This window comes from Centruroides vittatus, unplaced genomic scaffold (genome assembly GCF_030686945.1).
Source record: "Centruroides vittatus isolate TY-2023 unplaced genomic scaffold, ASM3068694v2 contig_806, whole genome shotgun sequence".
NCBI lineage: Eukaryota > Metazoa > Arthropoda > Arachnida > Scorpiones > Buthidae > Centruroides > Centruroides vittatus.
In genome coordinates, this window is record NW_027122524.1 from 108,198 (window position 1) to 126,908 (window position 18,711).

The following is an 18,711-nucleotide window of genomic DNA, read 5'->3' on the forward strand; positions in this document are numbered from 1 at the left end:
TCCGTTGATAAAATTCACCAAAATAATAAATTAATACTTTATATCCAAGCTTATTATTCAATCCGTCGTAAAAACAATGTTCACTCTAATGAATAAAAACACTCCTCTGACAATGAAGCCTGTGCACAAAATTAACATTTCACCTTCCTTACTGCTTATTTACAGTTATCAATTTATCTTTTCGAAGAACTTTGTCGATAGATGGAAGCAGTTAACAGTAAAACCTCTCAAGGTTAAAGTACAGTTTCCTCTTAGAATTACGTAAAACAACTTCCTTAAATGCGTGGGTGTAGTGTTTGTCTGCTATTATTACATTTAGGACGAGGAGATCAACTGCTTCTTAGTAAAATAATTTGACAGGGATAAAGGTAGGACATGCTAGTCATTGCTTATGTCGTCGGTTATCGAGTGGATACGATTATTTTCCAATTCTCCAATCAAAGATCCTTTCAATATCATAAAGTGATGTCACTGAATGTAACGACGACGTTAATGCAGTCACGCGCTACTTCAGTAAGCTGAGATATCAATTTCGTACGCCATATATTCAATTGTATGAAATGTTAATACAGAAATCGGACATGGCATAAATCTTTACGAATTTAGGTTACATTAAGTAAGATTTTTTTCGATATTTTTTAAACTATATCATTTAAAACTAATTTAAGAACGATAGACTTAAAGTTTAAATGTTAACAAATTATTCATAAGCTGTATTACTGAAAATCTCTCGTTATATCTAATAAATTCTTTTCGTTAGATAAGGGAATAGCGGGCGTTAAGTTTAAGTACTTATAATATTAATCATTGAAATTGGAATAGGTCTTTTCATCTGTAAAATGATAGATTTTATACTATTAAAATCTAAAAATCACGTCATAACACGTGTTAAATCACGTATTGTATGCACACAGCCTGTATATAAACAGTATTTTTTCATCCATCAAAGATCTTACGAAACATCTGCATACCTGTAATCTCTACCTTCCCCGTAAGCAGAGATACAGGAATAAATGAGTAATACGCTTATCAGTAAAATTTTCCTCGGTTAAACAGCTTTGTTGCTCTTTCGTATGTTATAACATGCCTGTATTCATTTGCAATGAATCATTTAAAAATCCTTCTATTATCAACGATTTCTACTTTCCCAGCTGTTATAACAGAAGGAAAGTAAAGTAAGAAATTTGGCAAAATTGAGCCCCCCCCCAAGATTTTTACATTTCTGGCCTTACTCATTTTGCATTTGTCCACCTTGAACGTCGAGAAATGCAAAAAAATTCGGGGGTAATTTCTCTATACATAGATGTTAGTGCGTGAGTTTGGCGTAATTTTATTCACCCTATTTGAAACTTAATAACTCCTTCGCTTTTTATTGAAAATTGTTTATGAGAGAGATTAATGCTGTTAAATTCCGGTGGTTAAAGATCGAGGGACAGAATGGTAATCGGGAGTATCTCCAGTAGGGACAGACTTAACGATGATTTTCCTCGTCATTACCATTAAACAATACATTAAGAGATACTGTAATGACAGCTGTATAATATGATGAACTGATAAAAGTCTCTTTAATCCGAAAAATTGTTTTAAACGGTAGACTATCTTACAGCTTATACAGGCTATAAACTCTTTTATTGTTTCACTACAGATGCATTACGGTCCAGTGTTTTCCTCCTGGTCCCTCTTCAGTGTTACAAAATAAATTTATTTACTTAACAAACAACATTACAAAATTCAATAAGAATTGTAGTATAAAAAATAGATATGACAAACAGGCTAATAACCCTTACTAAAAGAGTGGAGATGTTAGAACATGATGTAAACTATTTCAAGTGCTTTTTACGTGAAGAATATACTCCAAACACTTTAAGATTAAACAAGAACATACGTAATATAATACCAAGACACATGATCTGGAAAATTGAAAAGAAAATCATAAAATCTGTTATTAAAAGTAAAGTTAAAAAATGGAATAACTTGAAATACCAATTAAGGAACGAGTTACATAGACAAAATTATATTGAGAACCCATATAAAGAAATAGCGAATAAATATAAATATAAGAAAGATATAAAATTAAAAAAACTTTTTAAATATTCAACCCCTAAAGAGAAGAATATATGGGAAAATAACTTAATTGTTAACAAAACTAACATACAATGGAATTAATGGAACATAGTTTAGTGCAAAATAACATCAGTTCAGAATTAATAAACCTCATAAGATTTGCTTATAAAAGTAATTATTTTGAAGTGTACGATGATTTTTACAGACAAATAGATGGTATTAGCATGGGGTCAAGGATGGGGCCAAAACTAGCTGAATTAGTAATTAAAGATATAGATAATAAGATACAAAACAGTCATGAGATACGTGGATGATTATTTATTGATCTTTAACAACCAGATAACAAGCGAAAAAATAATTTTAAATATAATAAATAACATAAATCAGCACATAAAATTTGACACTGAATTAGAAAAATATAATAAAATTAATTTTCTTGATATAACTATAATTAAAGAAAAAGAGAGATTTTCATTTACAACATATAAAAAAAACCTTTCAACGTTGAAAAAACGATAAACTATCACTCAAGTGCCCCTGAAAGTATAAAAAAGAACATATACACAATGGAATTAAAGAAAATATATACAAACCCAAATTTAAAGAACATGTTGAAATAATAAAACATAAGAGTAAAGATAATAATACATTAATAAATATATCAAATGGCATGCAAATGGACGAAAGATGGTATGTTCTGATAGAGAGCGCAGCAAGTTAGTAATAAGTGTATTATACAATGTCGCGAATAGAATTGTATTATCAGTCAAAGGTGTTTTAATAGTGATATTCGTTTTGAAGATCAGTGTGTAATTTTTAAAAAAATAAAGTGTAAAAAAGTGAAATTCTTTTAGGGGAAAGAAACTTGTACGTATGTATAAACATTTAAAATGTATTACAGTAGAGCGTCGTAAATCGGAATCAATTGAAGACTGGGGGTGTTCCGATTAGTCATTTGTTCCGATTACCCATTATGTACAAAAAAATACATTAACCTGTCCGATGTTCAAATTTTTCTCCATTGCGTGTCGCTTCGTGTTGAATTTTTCTCCGTTGCGTGTCGCTTCGTGTTGAATTTTCGTCGATTTTAAGCCTAACGAAAATTTTTATAATAATAATCGAGGCTATCGTATCGTTAAAAATTATTTCTGCATTTTGTACAAACAAAATAAATATATTGAAGAATATAAAAACATGAAAATTATACTTTAGAAGTAAATCTAGTATCAAAAACGTTCGATTCAGCATGACACAGTCCGACTGAAAATCGTTCCGATTACCGGCGTTCCAATTAACGACTCTCTACTGTATATTATACTTAGTCGGGTTTTGTGAATAATGATAACGAGTAGTATACATTTATTGTCACTAATACAGCACCAATGTAATACGCTGACACAAATGTGTAACAACGACAAATATGCTGGAGCAGTGGCGTAGCGTGGGTGTCAGCTGCCCGGGGCGGAGGAAAATTTCGCCGGCCCCTTATTTAGTTATTTTTGCATGATATTATTATTTTTTGTGAAATTTTGCCGCCCCCTAAGAGTGCCGCCCCCACTACGCTACGCCACTGTGCTGGAGAATAGTATGAACGGATACGCAAAAGTACCGTAAAAGTGTGAAGGAACATCAGGAGAACTTCGGGTATGGTGGGATAGTTTTAATGTGTTTTATTTTATAATGTCTTCTACTCGCGTTGTTTGTTAAGTAAATAAATTTATTTTGTAGCACTGAAGAGGGAACAGGAGAAAAACACTGGACCAAAATGTATCTGTAGTGAAACAATAAAAGAGTTTATAGCCTGTATAAGCTGTAAGATAGTCTACCGTTTAAAACAATTTTTCGAATTAAAGAGACTTTTATCAGTTCAAATAGTATTATTGCTGTTTTTTTTGCGAGAGACGTACCATATTAATTTACATTTCCTAATATACTTGGACGCAAACTTCGCAGTTTGCCTTGTTATGACAGTAATCATTAACTCTTAAGCTCCACGTTGGAAAAACGTAGAGTTAAGGAATAACATATTGATAAAAATGACAAAGAAACAGCAGGTTAATTTATTGATTATGCACAATTCAGCTAAATTTCTTGTAATAAGTTTCATCCTCATAGCTCTCGCTTTTAACAATAGCTTCGATCTCATTTTTCTCAATTTCTATTTAACCTTTCAATGCCTAATATGAAATTTCAAGATGTCTTATGATGTACAAATTTGACTAGACTCACTGGGTACATTCAGAGCCCATTATAAAATGGAAACTCAACGACGATGTCAGGGACACTACCCACCACCCTCCATACCTTTGCCACCATTAACACAAATTTAAACTGTGTTTTAAGATTCCATGCTGTGTTGATTACTACAAATGTTAATATTAAAGTGTAAACTGGATATTTCAAGAGTATGTTCTTGTGTGTATGTCAGAAATGTAAGTTTTTAAAGTTGGTTAAATTCATAGCATTTTTTAAATACTTACATATAACGTGTATAAATATATATATAACAGCTAAACATAAAACAATATGGAAGTTAGCTGAATTCAAGAATTTTATACAAAATATATTGACGATGACACAGAAAAACTAATAATCATTACTAAAGTGAAATCAGTTTTATGACACAGTTGTGCAGGCCCTTGTAGTATACGTGCCTTAAAAAACCTCGGATACATTGAATTGGCTGTAGTATTACTTGTAATAGGGTTTTATATAATTCGGTAGTCTATATTCCAGAAGAAAACTCGTATAAGACCAAATCGATTTTTTTCTGTTGCTGAGTTTAGTCACTGGTTAATTAACGCAATTACATATTTCACTACAGTAGAGAGTCGTAAATCGGAATCAATTGGGGACTGGGTTGTTCCGATTAGTCATTTGTTCCGATTACCGATTATGTACGAAAAAATATATTAACCTATCCGATGTTGAAATTTTTCTCCGTTGCGTGTCGCTTCGCGTTGAATTTTCGTCGATTTTAAGCCTAACGAAAATTTTTATAATAATAATCGAGGCTATCGTATCGTTAAAAATTATTTCTTTATTTTGTACAAACAAAATAAATATATTGAAGAATATAAAAACATGAAAATTATACTTTAGAAGTAAATCTAGTATCAAAAACGTTCGATTCAGCATGACACAGTCCGACTGAAAATCGTTCCGATTACCGGCGTTCCGATTAACGACTCTCTACTGCATATATAATGAACCTTTACAAGAGAAAAAGTTACTCTATTATATGCAGTATTAATTGTCTTTTGTTGCTCCTATAAATTTCCTACTATATAAGTAATTTTGGGTCTTACTAAGTTTTACATGTCGGGGATCAAATGGCTCCAATAAAAACTGGAAGCCTCTATTCTGCTGAAAAGCCCTGATTCGAAATATTCTTTTTATGATGCACATCTACAGAACTACATTACAACAATTACATGAAATGTAATTGTTTAAACATTGTGCATAAATTAATAAATATTATTTACACAGACTTTCTGTCAAGTGATGATTTGCAACACCTATTTTTATGTATGAAACGTAAATTTCTATCATGAAAGTATTGTTTTGTTTTTATATCTATACAGTATGTAAGATTACAATAATACTACGGTATTAATGAATTATTTATGTCTATCGGTGCAGGAGAATTCGACTATTACAACCTCATGCATATGAAGACCTGTTTGCGTAGAGTTATATTCAAGTGTTATAGTAAGGTAAATAGTTATATGTTAACTTTAAAATCATAATTTAATAGTTCTGAAGTGAAATGTGTCACATATTTATATTTTATACAGAAATTATTTAAGTTAAAATAAAGAAATGGCAGAAGCAGAAATTTCAAGTGAGGAGAAGAGTGTCGTCGTTAGTGCAGTTAATTATAAACAAGTTGCAAATGTAAGTACACAAAACACATTTTATTTCAATATAAATTGTAGGTATACTTAAAATAAATTACATTGAATTACTGTGATTATTTCATAATGACAAAGTTTTGTTTAATTTCGTGCATGAAACTGAAATATGTAACTTCGTAATTATTAGATTTTAAATATGAGAAATTATTTACAACTACCAAAATGTATGTAGGGTCAATCAGAGTTTCATGGTGAGCACGTGTAATTAATACATAAACTGAAAATAATCTCCATTCAAAAATAACAGATTAGGTTCTAATAGTGTGGTGAGTCATGCACCGTTTACCAACTAATTAACACTTGAAAGGGTGTGATTATAATTTAGGAAAATATGATATGTTCTTTTATCAAAACTATTATTCGGGAACCAGTATTATGTCGCTTTGATTTTCTGTTACGATAAGGAAAAAAATCTAGAAAGGAGTTACGTAACTTTCCCGGCTTTGGGAGACAATATTCTAAAATTAACATATTTATTATTAATGAAAATAAATAAGTAAAATCGTATGTGGAGACATCTGATATAAAAATTTAGTTATTAAAATTTCCCATATTATTAATTATTATAAAATAGCAAAAGACTTAATTTTGAGGGCAGAAATAAGTTTAATAAAACACTGTAAATTCTAACAAGTGAAATCTTGAATGAGTCTGACCCCTCGCGAAATATGACACGTGACCCTCTACCTCTTCATCCCCTTGACCTATTACAGTTAAAATTTAACAGAATCAATGCCCCTTGTATTCAGGCTATCGTGCCAAATTTCGTTTCTTTATCTTCGCCCTATCCTAAGATATTAAGGAATTACACATCAACACATACATATCTATGAAATTTCTTTTCGTTTTGTTTGAATTTTTTTGGGTATAGTTGTTTCAAAACGTGAAGTTTTGCAAACACTCGGAAGGTTAAATTCGACAAGATTCCCTTTTCCCCCTTGCTTTGTATATATAACAGCAGGGGAAGGAAGTAGCACCAGTGTAGACGTTTTTAGAAAAAATTTATTTTCAAACTCACAGATTCTAAAACTTTTATTCACCATTTAACCCTGGTTTATCGTATAGAAATAATAAACTAAAAGTAGTGTTGGCATATACATGATTTCTATTGTTGATCTGTTGTAATTTCAAACACTGTGTATTAAAATGATTCGTGTCAAATTAGCTAAAACATAATAAATACGACTTTTTATGAACTGTTAAATATTCAGAATGTTTCCTTATGCGGCAACACGTTACAGAAGTGCATTAATATTAAATACAGTTTATATTCTTAATTTCATTTTCTATTAATTGTACTGTAAATTAATAACAAAATAATAATGTATATATATATGTATTACTTAACAGGCAACGTATGGAGTGACGCAAAATGAAAATGTATTTAAAGAACTATTAAAGGGTATGTGTTTTTGTATTTCTTATTTTATAAATCAAACGTTTTCGTTGTTATAATAGATGAGACTCTAAACAATTCATTTACTTTTGGCTATTCGCTTTTCTTTGTCAGTTTCTATTAGGTTTTAAAAATGAATCAGTTGTATTGTATTATTGACAGAATAAACAATATCTTTAATGAGTACATATGTTAAAGATTCGTCATTTTATTCTCTTAAGATAAAGTAATCATAGACAAAAACTATTATTATCAATTTTTATGTATTAGGACACAGTTTTAAATACAAATATGCCAAAAATAAAAACACCGATATTCACATAAATCGTTGTAAACAGAAAAGACAATAATTTACTGATATTAAATTGTTGTGTTTTAATATATTTCTACAGAGATTCTTTTGGAGCACAAAAATGTTTCCCATTATATAGTAACACAGCTTAAGTTTTACTATTATATAACTAATAATAGGTTAAACTTATAAAATAATAAATAATAATTTCAGTGGAAAATTGTAATCAATCTTTGACGATGCTCAATAACTGTACACAAGTTCACGTTGGTCCAAAAATAGAAATTCATTCCGAAGAATCGAAAACAAATTCCTCAGAGAAAGAAGATGAAGAAAGGAATGGTAAATGCGTGTCTTTACAATAACATTTCAAGAGCATCATCATTATAATTTTAATTTGAGTAATATTGTGTACCAATATCTGTAATCTACTACATTAATTATATCATTAAAGAATTAATCATTAGATTATTGAATAATTAATTATATTATCGCATTATGTGAATTCTTTAATTACATAGTGTTTTATACAGAATTTATATTTACCTCAATATCTCAGGACGGTTTAAGATAAAGAAACGAAATTTTTCACGTAGCTTGAATATAAGAGGCATTAATGCTATTCAATTTTGGTTGTTAAAAGTGGTGATGATGAGGAGGTAAAGGGTGGTCACGTGTCATATTTGGCGAGGGGTCAAGCTTAATGAAGACCCTTTACTTGTTGTTAGCATTCACAGTGTTTTATAATACTCGCCTCTACACTTTAAATTTAGTCTTTTGCAATTTTATATTATTAAATAAATATATAAAATTTTAATAACATAATCTAATAAGAGATGGGGCCACATACAATTTTAGTTATTTTTGATTAATAGCGAGGTTGAGGCCGAAGTTTTAAACGCGAAAACGTGTACGTCGGACGTTGAGCGCCGCTTTCCTGTAAGCCTAGAAGTTTGACAATGGCGTTTGGAAAGTCAGTGGAATCACGCTCGACATTCCAAACGCCATTGTCAAACTTGTACGCTTACAGGAAAGCGGCGCTCAACGTCCGGCGTACACGTTTTCACGTTTAAAACTTCGGCCTCAACCTCGCTAGTAATACAAATTTTAATTTTAGATTAAAATATCACAAAAGCCGGGAAAGTTACTGTTTGCTGTTGTTTTTATGTTAAAAATATTTATTGTATCTTAAAGAACTTGTAGAGTCGCGTTCATATTTTATTAATTTAGGATTCTGTAATAGCATTTAGTAAAGGACAAACACCTTTCAGACGTAATGTCATTGATACTGTATAAGAAATACTAGAGTATTAAAAATTTTGGAAAATTTTCAATTGCATAAAATTTTTACCATTTTTCTTTCGATAAACAAAATAGGAATTTTGAAACGTATTCGAAGCCTATGTAATCACTGAAGTTAAATGATAGATAGGCTATCCTGCTGGGATTAGCTACGGCAGAATAGCTGTACAACAGGGTGATTCTACCTGCAATATGGCAATATTCCATAATTTCTTCCTGCTGTCTCTTCTCCACTTGGCGGTGAAACAGCTGGAGAGGTCGCAGAATAGATGGGGAGACATAATCACTATTGAAAAAAATGAAATTTGACATGTTATAAATATATATAAAGACACATATCCCTGTGGAAAAAGTGTTATAAGAGAATTATCTCATAATCAGTCGACATGGCCGACTGTAATTTACAGAAATTTCAGTACGACGATACGAAATTTTAATAAATGGTCCAAGTAGGAAAGAATAAACTTTTGTTACTGAGCTAGAAGTAATATTTAATCTCAGTATAAAACACGAAATTGTGTTGCTGAAGTCAAAACAATGATGGGTTTATTAACATTATAGATTGGCGTGCCAGGCCATGATTGAAATGATGTGCAAGAACAATTTGAGCCAGTGCCAGGTGTGCAATAACGTTATCTCTGCCATATGGATGACAGTAATAGCAGACAATTTGTTGCCAGTTATGATTTTGGAAGCAAACAGCACAATATCGCTGCATACGTTGCCTGGCACCTGTAAAACTGCACCAATGGAGATAGATTTTGTAAATATTACACAGCACAAATAAACAACTTCTAGCCATCGTTATTTTCGTACACGCTTTTAGAAACTCATTATGTTAGAAAATCAAACGTCCCGTCTAATTGGTTTTATAATTTTACGTCATTTATATTTTGTTACTTATCAGCAAATTTTATTATCATTTAATAAATAATAAATTACAAATCAGTAAATATTATTATTATTATTTACAAATCAGTAAATATTATTATTATTCTTTTTATAGGAATGCTTAACAGTTGCCGCCAGATGTTGGAAGACAAATACAAGACCTACTTTTCCTACATGAGGTCCTTTTTGTGGGAAGGCAAGAGGAACGATTTTCCACTAGAGGATTATTACGTAGAATTGACTGTACAGAAGGCAGATTTATTTGGAAAGAAAAGCGGAAAGAAAATAAGCTTGAATGAGATATTTTCCAAGCAACGAAATGGACACCAAACTATTTTAGTTACAGGGGATCCCGGTTATGGCAAATCTACTCTTTGCAAGAAAATTGTGTACGATTGGGCAACGACGAATTACCTCAAACACTTTGATTTAACTTTTATTGTAATTTTACGAGAATTAGGTCTAAGAAGTGTAAAGGATGCATTGCTGGATGACATGCGTGAATACACACCAACTGACAAAGATTGGGATCTACAAGACAGGAAACGAAACATTCTAATAATTTTGGATGGCTTCGATGAGATTGTAGATAAATATAGAATAATAGAATTTATAAGACATGAAGCTTTTTATATTTCTCGTCGAATGACGATTGTGGTTACCAGTCGACCTGAAGCAACAGAAGACATCAGAGAGTACATGAAGATGAGAATTTCAATAGAAGGGTTTTCTTCAGAATATCAAGAGAAATACAGAATATTAAATTAATATTTAGAGAAGATGAGAGTAAAGCGAATGAACTCATTTCTAAACGGGAGGAAGACGACTTTTACAAAGAAATATCGGAATGTCCTTTGATGCTGCATATGTTATGTTGCCTTCATCAGAATGGAGAAATGGAGAAACTTGAAACGATGAGTGATTTATACATCCGAATATTCAGTCTCATAACTGAACGTTATGTTAGAAAAACAAATCAGCAAAACAAGTTTGAAAGAGGAAAATATTTTGTGGGAGAATATTTACTACGGAAATTGGGAAAACTATACTCATGGGCAGAGGTTATCACATCAAAACACTTGAGGGATGATTTTGGGGAAGGTGATTCATACAATTTTATTATTGGACTGGACATACTTACTGTCGATTCGTTTTCTCAATGCGATAATATAGTTCGATACAGTTTTGTACATTACACGTTTGGCGAATTTCTTTTCGCTCTCGGAAAGTATGACCTTTCTCTTCCACGTAGAGGTAATTTCTGTTACATGGGCTTGTTTTTTTTGTTAGGATTTCATAAGGATGAACCATTTCCCGAAGAGTTCTTCGCAGATGTGAAGGAAAGGATGTTCACGCCTGAATTCATGCTTAAAATTCACAAACAAACCAAACTGACTACAAATTGGGAAAAATTTTGTTCTAATGCCAAATTGATAGTTGATTCTTCGAACTTTTCTCTTCCTTTAGAAAAGTTATTGAAGTTGTATGAATTCAAAGAGTTATATTTCTATTTCAATGTGAAAAGATATACACCCGAAGAAATTGCAAATGACATATTTTATTCTTTGATCAACTTTACTCGTAGTATTCGGAATAATATGAAGATTTATCTTATTCTCTCAGTTCGCAGATGGCTTCGTCTAAATGTATACGATATCAGAGAAATTATCTCAGAGATTATCGATTTACTTCATAAAAAGAACACAAGTAATTTCGACATATTTCTTATTGGAGCAGTGAAACTTTCGTGGGATACACTGTATACGTCATTCGATAGATTTATCAATGTAAATTTCAATTTGTCTGACGACAAGCTGAAATTATTAGAAGTCTGTAATGAAGAAAGATTGGTTGCATTGGAAACTGAAAATAAATTAGAAGTTTCTTGCAGTTACATTCTTTCATCGAAGCAATACGAAACTTTACGTCATCACATCATAGTTGAATGTACGGGTAAACAGGTGTGTGAAACAGAATCAACGAGTAAACAGATGTGTGAAACAAAATCACCGAGTAAACAGATACGTGAAACAGTCTCTACGAGTTCAAAATGTGTGGTCATGTAGAAGAATATAAAGTAAACGACAGAGTTTTGAAATAAATACTGTAGTTTGTGGTGTAAAGGCTGGTTAATGAAGATTGAAAAGTCATTCAAGTACAGCACTAATCTAAAGAAATTGAAAATATATTTTCGTGCTTGACAAATGGATGGATAAATCTACCTGAACCTTTCACCACTTGTTTCTCCTATCCTATGTGCACCTATCTCTAACAGTTAAAGGGAAAAATAAAATCTTTAGCATGAGACGGTGCCTGAAATGAAAATTCATCTGGATCCGAGTTACAGCCATGATTAGAATGCCGATTCAAGGACCTGTTTTGTGTTAGTACTCAGAATATTGACGTGGTTTTTATAATACGAACTTTACTATTACAACTTCATGTAATAAAAACAACAAACAATTTCCATTACTAAAGTTTGTAAATATTTAGTTTTATACATAAAAATTACTAATTTATGCGACATATAAATAAGTATAAACGACGTAATAGAGAAGAAAGGTTGTCTTTCTGAATTTTTCATCGGTTTCCAATTTTTCACCTGCCACACTACTTCTCTATGTAAAATAAAATTTTAAAACAAAGGTGTATTTCAACGTTTTACTGATAGCTGCTGACATTTGTTGGGAAAACTTTATAACTAACAATGCTGAAATGCCCACTAGTGGGCGATTGGATAAAACCACTGAACAATGGTAGTTAGTAGTGGGTTCGCGCATCAGTAACGAATTGGCAACATAGTTATAGTTTCACGGGTTTTCTTCACGTTAGTAATAACAAAATAGGGACAGTTTCCCATAAAAGTCCTCCCGGGAGGCATTCACCCTTGGCAGATCGCTAAAGTTTCCAGTTTTCCTAATCGAATAAAAAAACAACCATGCTGAAATGTTAACCCTCCGATTTTCGTGTAAATCTTCACAACTCGAGACATCCTGAACCCAAAATATCAAAGAAGCGAAAGTAAAGTTGTCCCTGTAAAAATCAGAATTTTTTCGCGGGTTTTTTGTGTTTGATGTTAGTGGGTTTGTGTTTCTGATGTATTAATAAAAAATTTTACTTAAAATATGTTATTTTTGTTTATTTATAACGAAAACAAAAAAGTATTACGTTTTGGGAATTTTTCAGGGAAAAAATTGTTAACTTCAAAAGTCTATTTTTCAAACTGTAAACAAGTCTGTTGCTATCTAATCGTTTAATCGTGTTCCCGTATGTGTTTTTTAAGTGTTACAACCATTAAATGCTTTGTCACAAACTCCGGGCCAAAAATATTTCACTATTTCCAAAAATACACCCCCCGAAACTCTACAGCAACTAGAGATAAAAAGGCAGATTACATCGATAGTTAACTTCTTTTACACTGTAATTGGTTACTTTCTTTGTCTGTTATTAGATTCACCAGTAAAAACAATTGTCGGTAAAATTCCCGCGAAAAGCCACGCTCCCGCAGCCTGCCACTTTGACTTATGTAAACAATCGCTATAAAATCGCTTGTTTTAGTCGTTTTCTCACTTCTAATTTGCTAACGAGAAGTTGATTGACGTTATTTAGACAAATAAATATGTTTTCAAGACAATTTAGAAATAAATATTCCCAGAAAACTCCACCTTTCAAACTTTCAATGCTAAGTCTATGAGACACTTTCTTTCCGTTAACTGGCCTTAAAAATTTTGTTTATACGCCTTCTATGCTCTCATTCGTCATTTCTATTATGACTGATTGGATATCAGGCAATGACCGTTTTTTTAGTACACTAACTCAGTTCCAACCCCTCCAGTGGTCGCGCTAATAAAACTTCCTCCGTTAAGCGTGTGGGGGGGCAGGTGCACCCCATGCATTTTGCTGTGTTTTTTTATGAAAAGTTTTTTTTGCTGGAATTTTTAACTTTTTCAGTGCGATCGTCAGTACTTTGAAGGAAGATACTGAGGGCATCATTTTTAAGCATTCATTACATGAAAAAATACACGCGTTTATAAGTGTTTGGGGTGCACCTGCTTCCCGCGCGCCTAACGCAGGGTAGGGTAAAGATGACGAAACGAAATTTATCATAGGGCTTGTGTGAACGAGGCATTAATGATATTAAATTTTGGTTTTTAAAGATAAAAGAGATGGAGAGATAGAGGGCCATGTGTCATTGTTCGATGGGGAATGGACTTAAGGAAGATTTTATTCGTTATTAGAATTTATAAAACTCATCTTTACCCTCAAAATTAATCTTTTTGCCATTTTATAATAATTAATAACATAGTTATTTTTTTATAACAAAATCTCATAAACGATGACGCTACACATAATTTTATTGTAATTAATAATATAAAAGTTATTTTTTAAATAAAATCTCGTAACAGCCGGGAAAGTTAGCCAATTCCTTGTCGAATTTTTTTTTCATAACGTTCGTAAGTTATCGCAAAAACCAAAAGAATTAACAATTACTGAACATTAATAAACTGATATACATATAATGGTTTAATAACTTAGACAATTTTTGAATTTGTATAATTCAAACCATCACAAATGCCAAAGTTAAAGTTTTGGTGATAACAAGTAAAACTTGTTTAATTTTAAAGGAATCTGGGGATACTTAAAAAGTATTTAGTTAAGTAGGGGTAGACAATGATGAGATGTATGATGGGGTAATTCTATATTATTGTGGATAAAAAATTGCAGGAAAATGTATTAAAAAATGACATCCCCGTTTAAAAAAAAATACATAACATCATGGGAGTGGAACATTGCACCATTTTACCACAAGTTGCAAGTTGTTTTAATAAGAAGTTTTTTTTTATATTTTGGGCTATATCAAAAATTTAGTTGCCAAAGGTAACAGGAAGTTTCAAGACTTATCTGTAGGATAATTTGTTCCTATTTATTACGCAGAAACGTTTTAACGTTAGTTTAGAGCTTTTCCACACTCTACATCTTTCTTTTGTTTGTTTGTTTTTTATGTAATAAGATCAAAATTTAAATAATTTAAAAATTAATTTAGTGACAAAAAAAATATTGAAATAGAATAATTTCCACAGAAAGCACTAACAGATCCTTCTTTTGTACCTCGAGTAGTACGCATACCACTGATTGAGATCTATTGCAGATAAAAATTGCTATATAATAAAGGTGGCACGCGACAAACACGAAATTTGCATGAAAGTTGTACAGTCCCGACCAAAATGATTGACTATCAGTCGATCGATTGCGCAGCTGTGGAAATTGATCACTTGTTACACCAGGACGTTCTATCTCTTAGCAAAGGCGTTTCAGGTGGACTGATCCGATTTGAGCCGTAATAGGGGTGAGGAAATCGAGCCGGAGGGACTTAAGCGTGCAGTCAAGCGCTCTGCAGGTTGACAAGACTAATCGCTCATCGCTTGCCTAAAACTGCGTGTGTAGCATCGGCCTTTTTTCTTTTAAAATTGTAAATTTGCCGCCACTGATCATCAGAAATATGATTTTATCCGTTATCTTTATACTTTTCTTTCTGTATAATGTTTTATTTACGTTTATTTTCCTGTAATTTGAGACGATACAGCTTTAAAATAAACAGATCAGGTCTCACTTGCCAATAGATTATCTCAACTTTCACCGATTGTCGTCGGTTCCTTTGTAATCGGAGAGTAATAGGACCCTGTGTCAATTTTCACTGTTAAGTGTTAATTGTTTTTGTGGTAATCTGAGTAGAGGGGAGAAGTTACTTAATAAACCGCCAAGTGTTTTATTACTGTTTAAACAACTGCTCCCCAGTTGTTATTTTTAGTAATTGGAGAGGAGTAGATCGTGTTTCAAGGTCAGTGAAAGTTTATTACTTTCGCAACAGGGTGTCATCTGAGCTGCCACCCACTCCCCACTTAAATGACAACAACGTGCTAAGTGTTTTATTATTATATAAACAAAAACTCCTCTCCCTGTCAGAAGTGGGTCAAATGTCAAGGTTACTATTTAATAGTATTGAACAGAATGTTGTCCTTGATATTTAACTATCATTTTGTCAGAACTCTTTATTTTGAATACTTTTCTTATAATTTATTTCCGTTTCGGTTATAAAATTGTTTTTATCTCTTCTTTGTCTATATATATATATAATGACAAATATATTATAAGAAAATTATAAGAAAAGTATTCAAAATAAAGAGTTCTGACAAAATGATAGTTAAATATCAAGGACAACATTCTGTTCAATACTATTAAATAGTAACCTTGACATTTGACCCACTTCTGACAGGGAGAGGAGTTTTTGTTTATATAATAATAAAACACTTAGCACGTTGTTGTCATTTAAGTGGGGAGTGGGTGGCAGCTCAGATGACACCCTGTTGCGAAAGTAATAAACTTTCACTGACCTTGAAACACGATCTACTCCTCTCCAATTACTAAAAATAACAACTGGGGAGCAGTTGTTTAAACAGTAATAAAACACTTGGCGGTTTATTAAGTAACTTCTCCCCTCTACTCAGATTACCGCAAAAACAATTAACACTTAACAGTGAAAATTGACACAGAGTCCTATTACTCTCCGATTACAAAGGAACCGACGACAATCGGTGAAAGTTGAGATAATCTATTGGCAAGTGAGACCTGATCTGTTTATTTTAAAGCTGTATCGTCTCAAATTACAGGAAAATAAACGTAAATAAAACATTATACAGAAAGAAAAGTATAAAGATAACGGATAAAATCATATTTCTGATGATCAGTGGCGGCAAATTTACAATTTTAAAAGAAAAAAGGCCGATGCTACACACGCAGTTTTAGGCAAGCGATGAGCGATTAGTCTTGTCAACCTGCAGAGCGCTTGACTGCACGCTTAAGTCCCTCCGGCTCGATTTCCTCACCCCTATTACGGCTCAAATCGGATCAGTCCACCTGAAACGCCTTTGCTAAGAGATAGAACGTCCTGGTGTAACAAGTGATCAATTTCTACAGCTGCGCAATCGATCGACTGATAGTCAATCATTTTGGTCGGGACTGTACAACATGCTAGGCACTCTGTACCTCAAGATTATCTATCAATGTAATCTTGTCTTTTTCTCATTATTTATACTGTATCTGTACAATAAACACGATTCTTCTTTTTGCTTTTCTTCCTGGTATAGCAATTTTAATAATAATAATTAAAAAAAAATAGATATTAATGTCTGCTTAATCCAGCGATTCTCAAACTATGAGTCACGAAATGATACTACTTTCTGCAGAAATACTTGATTTACTGAAATATTCTCTATGAACAAGGAACAATAGGTCCTAGGAACAATGCATCCGTTAAGTAGTAAAAATTTTTCAGTAATTTGTTTTATTTACAATCGTCGGTCTTACATTTTTTTACTAGTAAAATTTCAATAATAAAAATCTAGCAACGAGTAGCGTAACTTTCCCGGCATTTATGAGATTTTCTTTTAAAATTAATATTTGTATTATTAATAAAAATAAATAACTAAAATTGTATGTAACGCCATCTATTATGAAATTTTGTTATAAAAATTTCATATATTTTTAATTATTAGAAAATAGCAAAAAACTTAATTGTGAGGGTAGTAAAGAGTTTAATGAAACAATGTAAATGCTTACAAGTAAAATATTCATTAAGTCTGACCCCTGGTGAGATATGACACGTGACTACCCTTTATTTCCCCATTCCATTGACCTTTCACAATCAAAATGTAATAGAATCAATGCCCCTTATATACAGGCTAACGTGCCAAATTTCGTTTCTTTATCTTTTCTCCATGCCACATATTAAGCGAAGTAGACACCAATACACATACACATACATACATATCCACAGAATGTTTTTCTGTTTTGTTTTACATTTTTCGGAAGGTTCACGGGTCTCAAAACGTGAACATTTGCTAGAAATTCGGAGGGTCAAATTTCATACGATTCCAATACTTTCTTTTTGGTATGTATACATAACAGACGGGAAAGTAAAAGTGAAATTGTAGTAATTTATTTGTTAAAAATAGAAATTGGCCTGAACCTCTCTTAATAGAAATGTTCTCTATGATACATTTCACACGTATAAATTATTACCAATAATAAATAATTGTTTTTCGTTGTATAATATAGAATGACACCAGTTTACCGAGATATTTAAAAAATTTATCTTAAAAACTTTTGGGTCACGTGAAGAAAAAGTTTGAATAAATCTAGTTTAATCGACTATTAAATATGATTAATACGCATATCCAGATATTTAATATTTGTTTTATTTACTTGAAATTTTCATGCAGAAAACGTCAAACTGAAATTCCTTCGCATAAAAGTTTTTCTAAAAGTCAAAATAATTCCCGGTTTTCAAAACAATTAATTTAATTCTGCAATTGGCGGTGAATAAAATATACAGCAGTCACAAAATCCCGACAGTTTGAAATATAACTGTATCTATAGCCTGTTACATACACTATTTCCTATATTAAATATTAAAATATTTGAAACAAAAGTGTAGTATTTCCAATAGAAAACGTTCGTGGTTACCTTATTGTTTAAGAAACAATACAAGACTTGAATTTATTATATACTTTTTAATTAGAAACAAAAAATGAAACATTATTTGAGTGGGAAACGACTATATACAACAATATAACTATATACAACTGCAAAACGTGCATAAATATTTCAAGAAAAACAATTTAAAACTTAATTGTGATTCGATTTGCATAATTATATTTACATTACAATTATCTAAGTTGTAAACTCACGAAATTACTTTACGTGACACCAAGGGCCAAGCGGTTCCGTTCTCTGAACGTACTTTATAAGATTCTCTTATTTAAAAACTCTGTCATTTATTTAATACTCGT

General features: G+C 31.7%; 1 protein-coding gene across 1 annotated transcript; it reads left to right on the forward strand.

Annotated features, from left to right (window-relative positions):
• The first annotated feature begins 587 nt into the window (after positions 1 to 587).
• On the forward strand, positions 588 to 11,462 carry LOC136982092 (nucleotide-binding oligomerization domain-containing protein 2-like). Its single transcript, XM_067278517.1, has 6 exons — positions 588 to 616; positions 5,707 to 5,780; positions 5,862 to 5,961; positions 7,332 to 7,383; positions 7,883 to 8,011; positions 9,978 to 11,462. Exons 3-6 carry the CDS (start codon positions 5,887 to 5,889, stop codon positions 10,628 to 10,630), a joined length of 909 nt encoding a protein of 302 aa, XP_067134618.1. The 5' UTR covers positions 588 to 616; positions 5,707 to 5,780; positions 5,862 to 5,886; the 3' UTR covers positions 10,631 to 11,462.
• Positions 11,463 to 18,711: the final 7,249 nt, after the last annotated feature.

Coding starts and splice junctions, on each gene's coding strand:
- LOC136982092 (XM_067278517.1), top strand. CDS start 5,887: ATGGCAGAAGCAGAAATTTCAAGTGAGGAGAAGAGTGTCGTCGTTAGT. Junction 5,962..7,331: donor ATTATAAACAAGTTGCAAAT/GTAAGTACACAA, acceptor ATTACTTAACAG/GCAACGTATGGAGTGACGCA. Junction 8,012..9,977: donor AGAAGATGAAGAAAGGAATG/GTAAATGCGTGT, acceptor TTCTTTTTATAG/GAATGCTTAACAGTTGCCGC.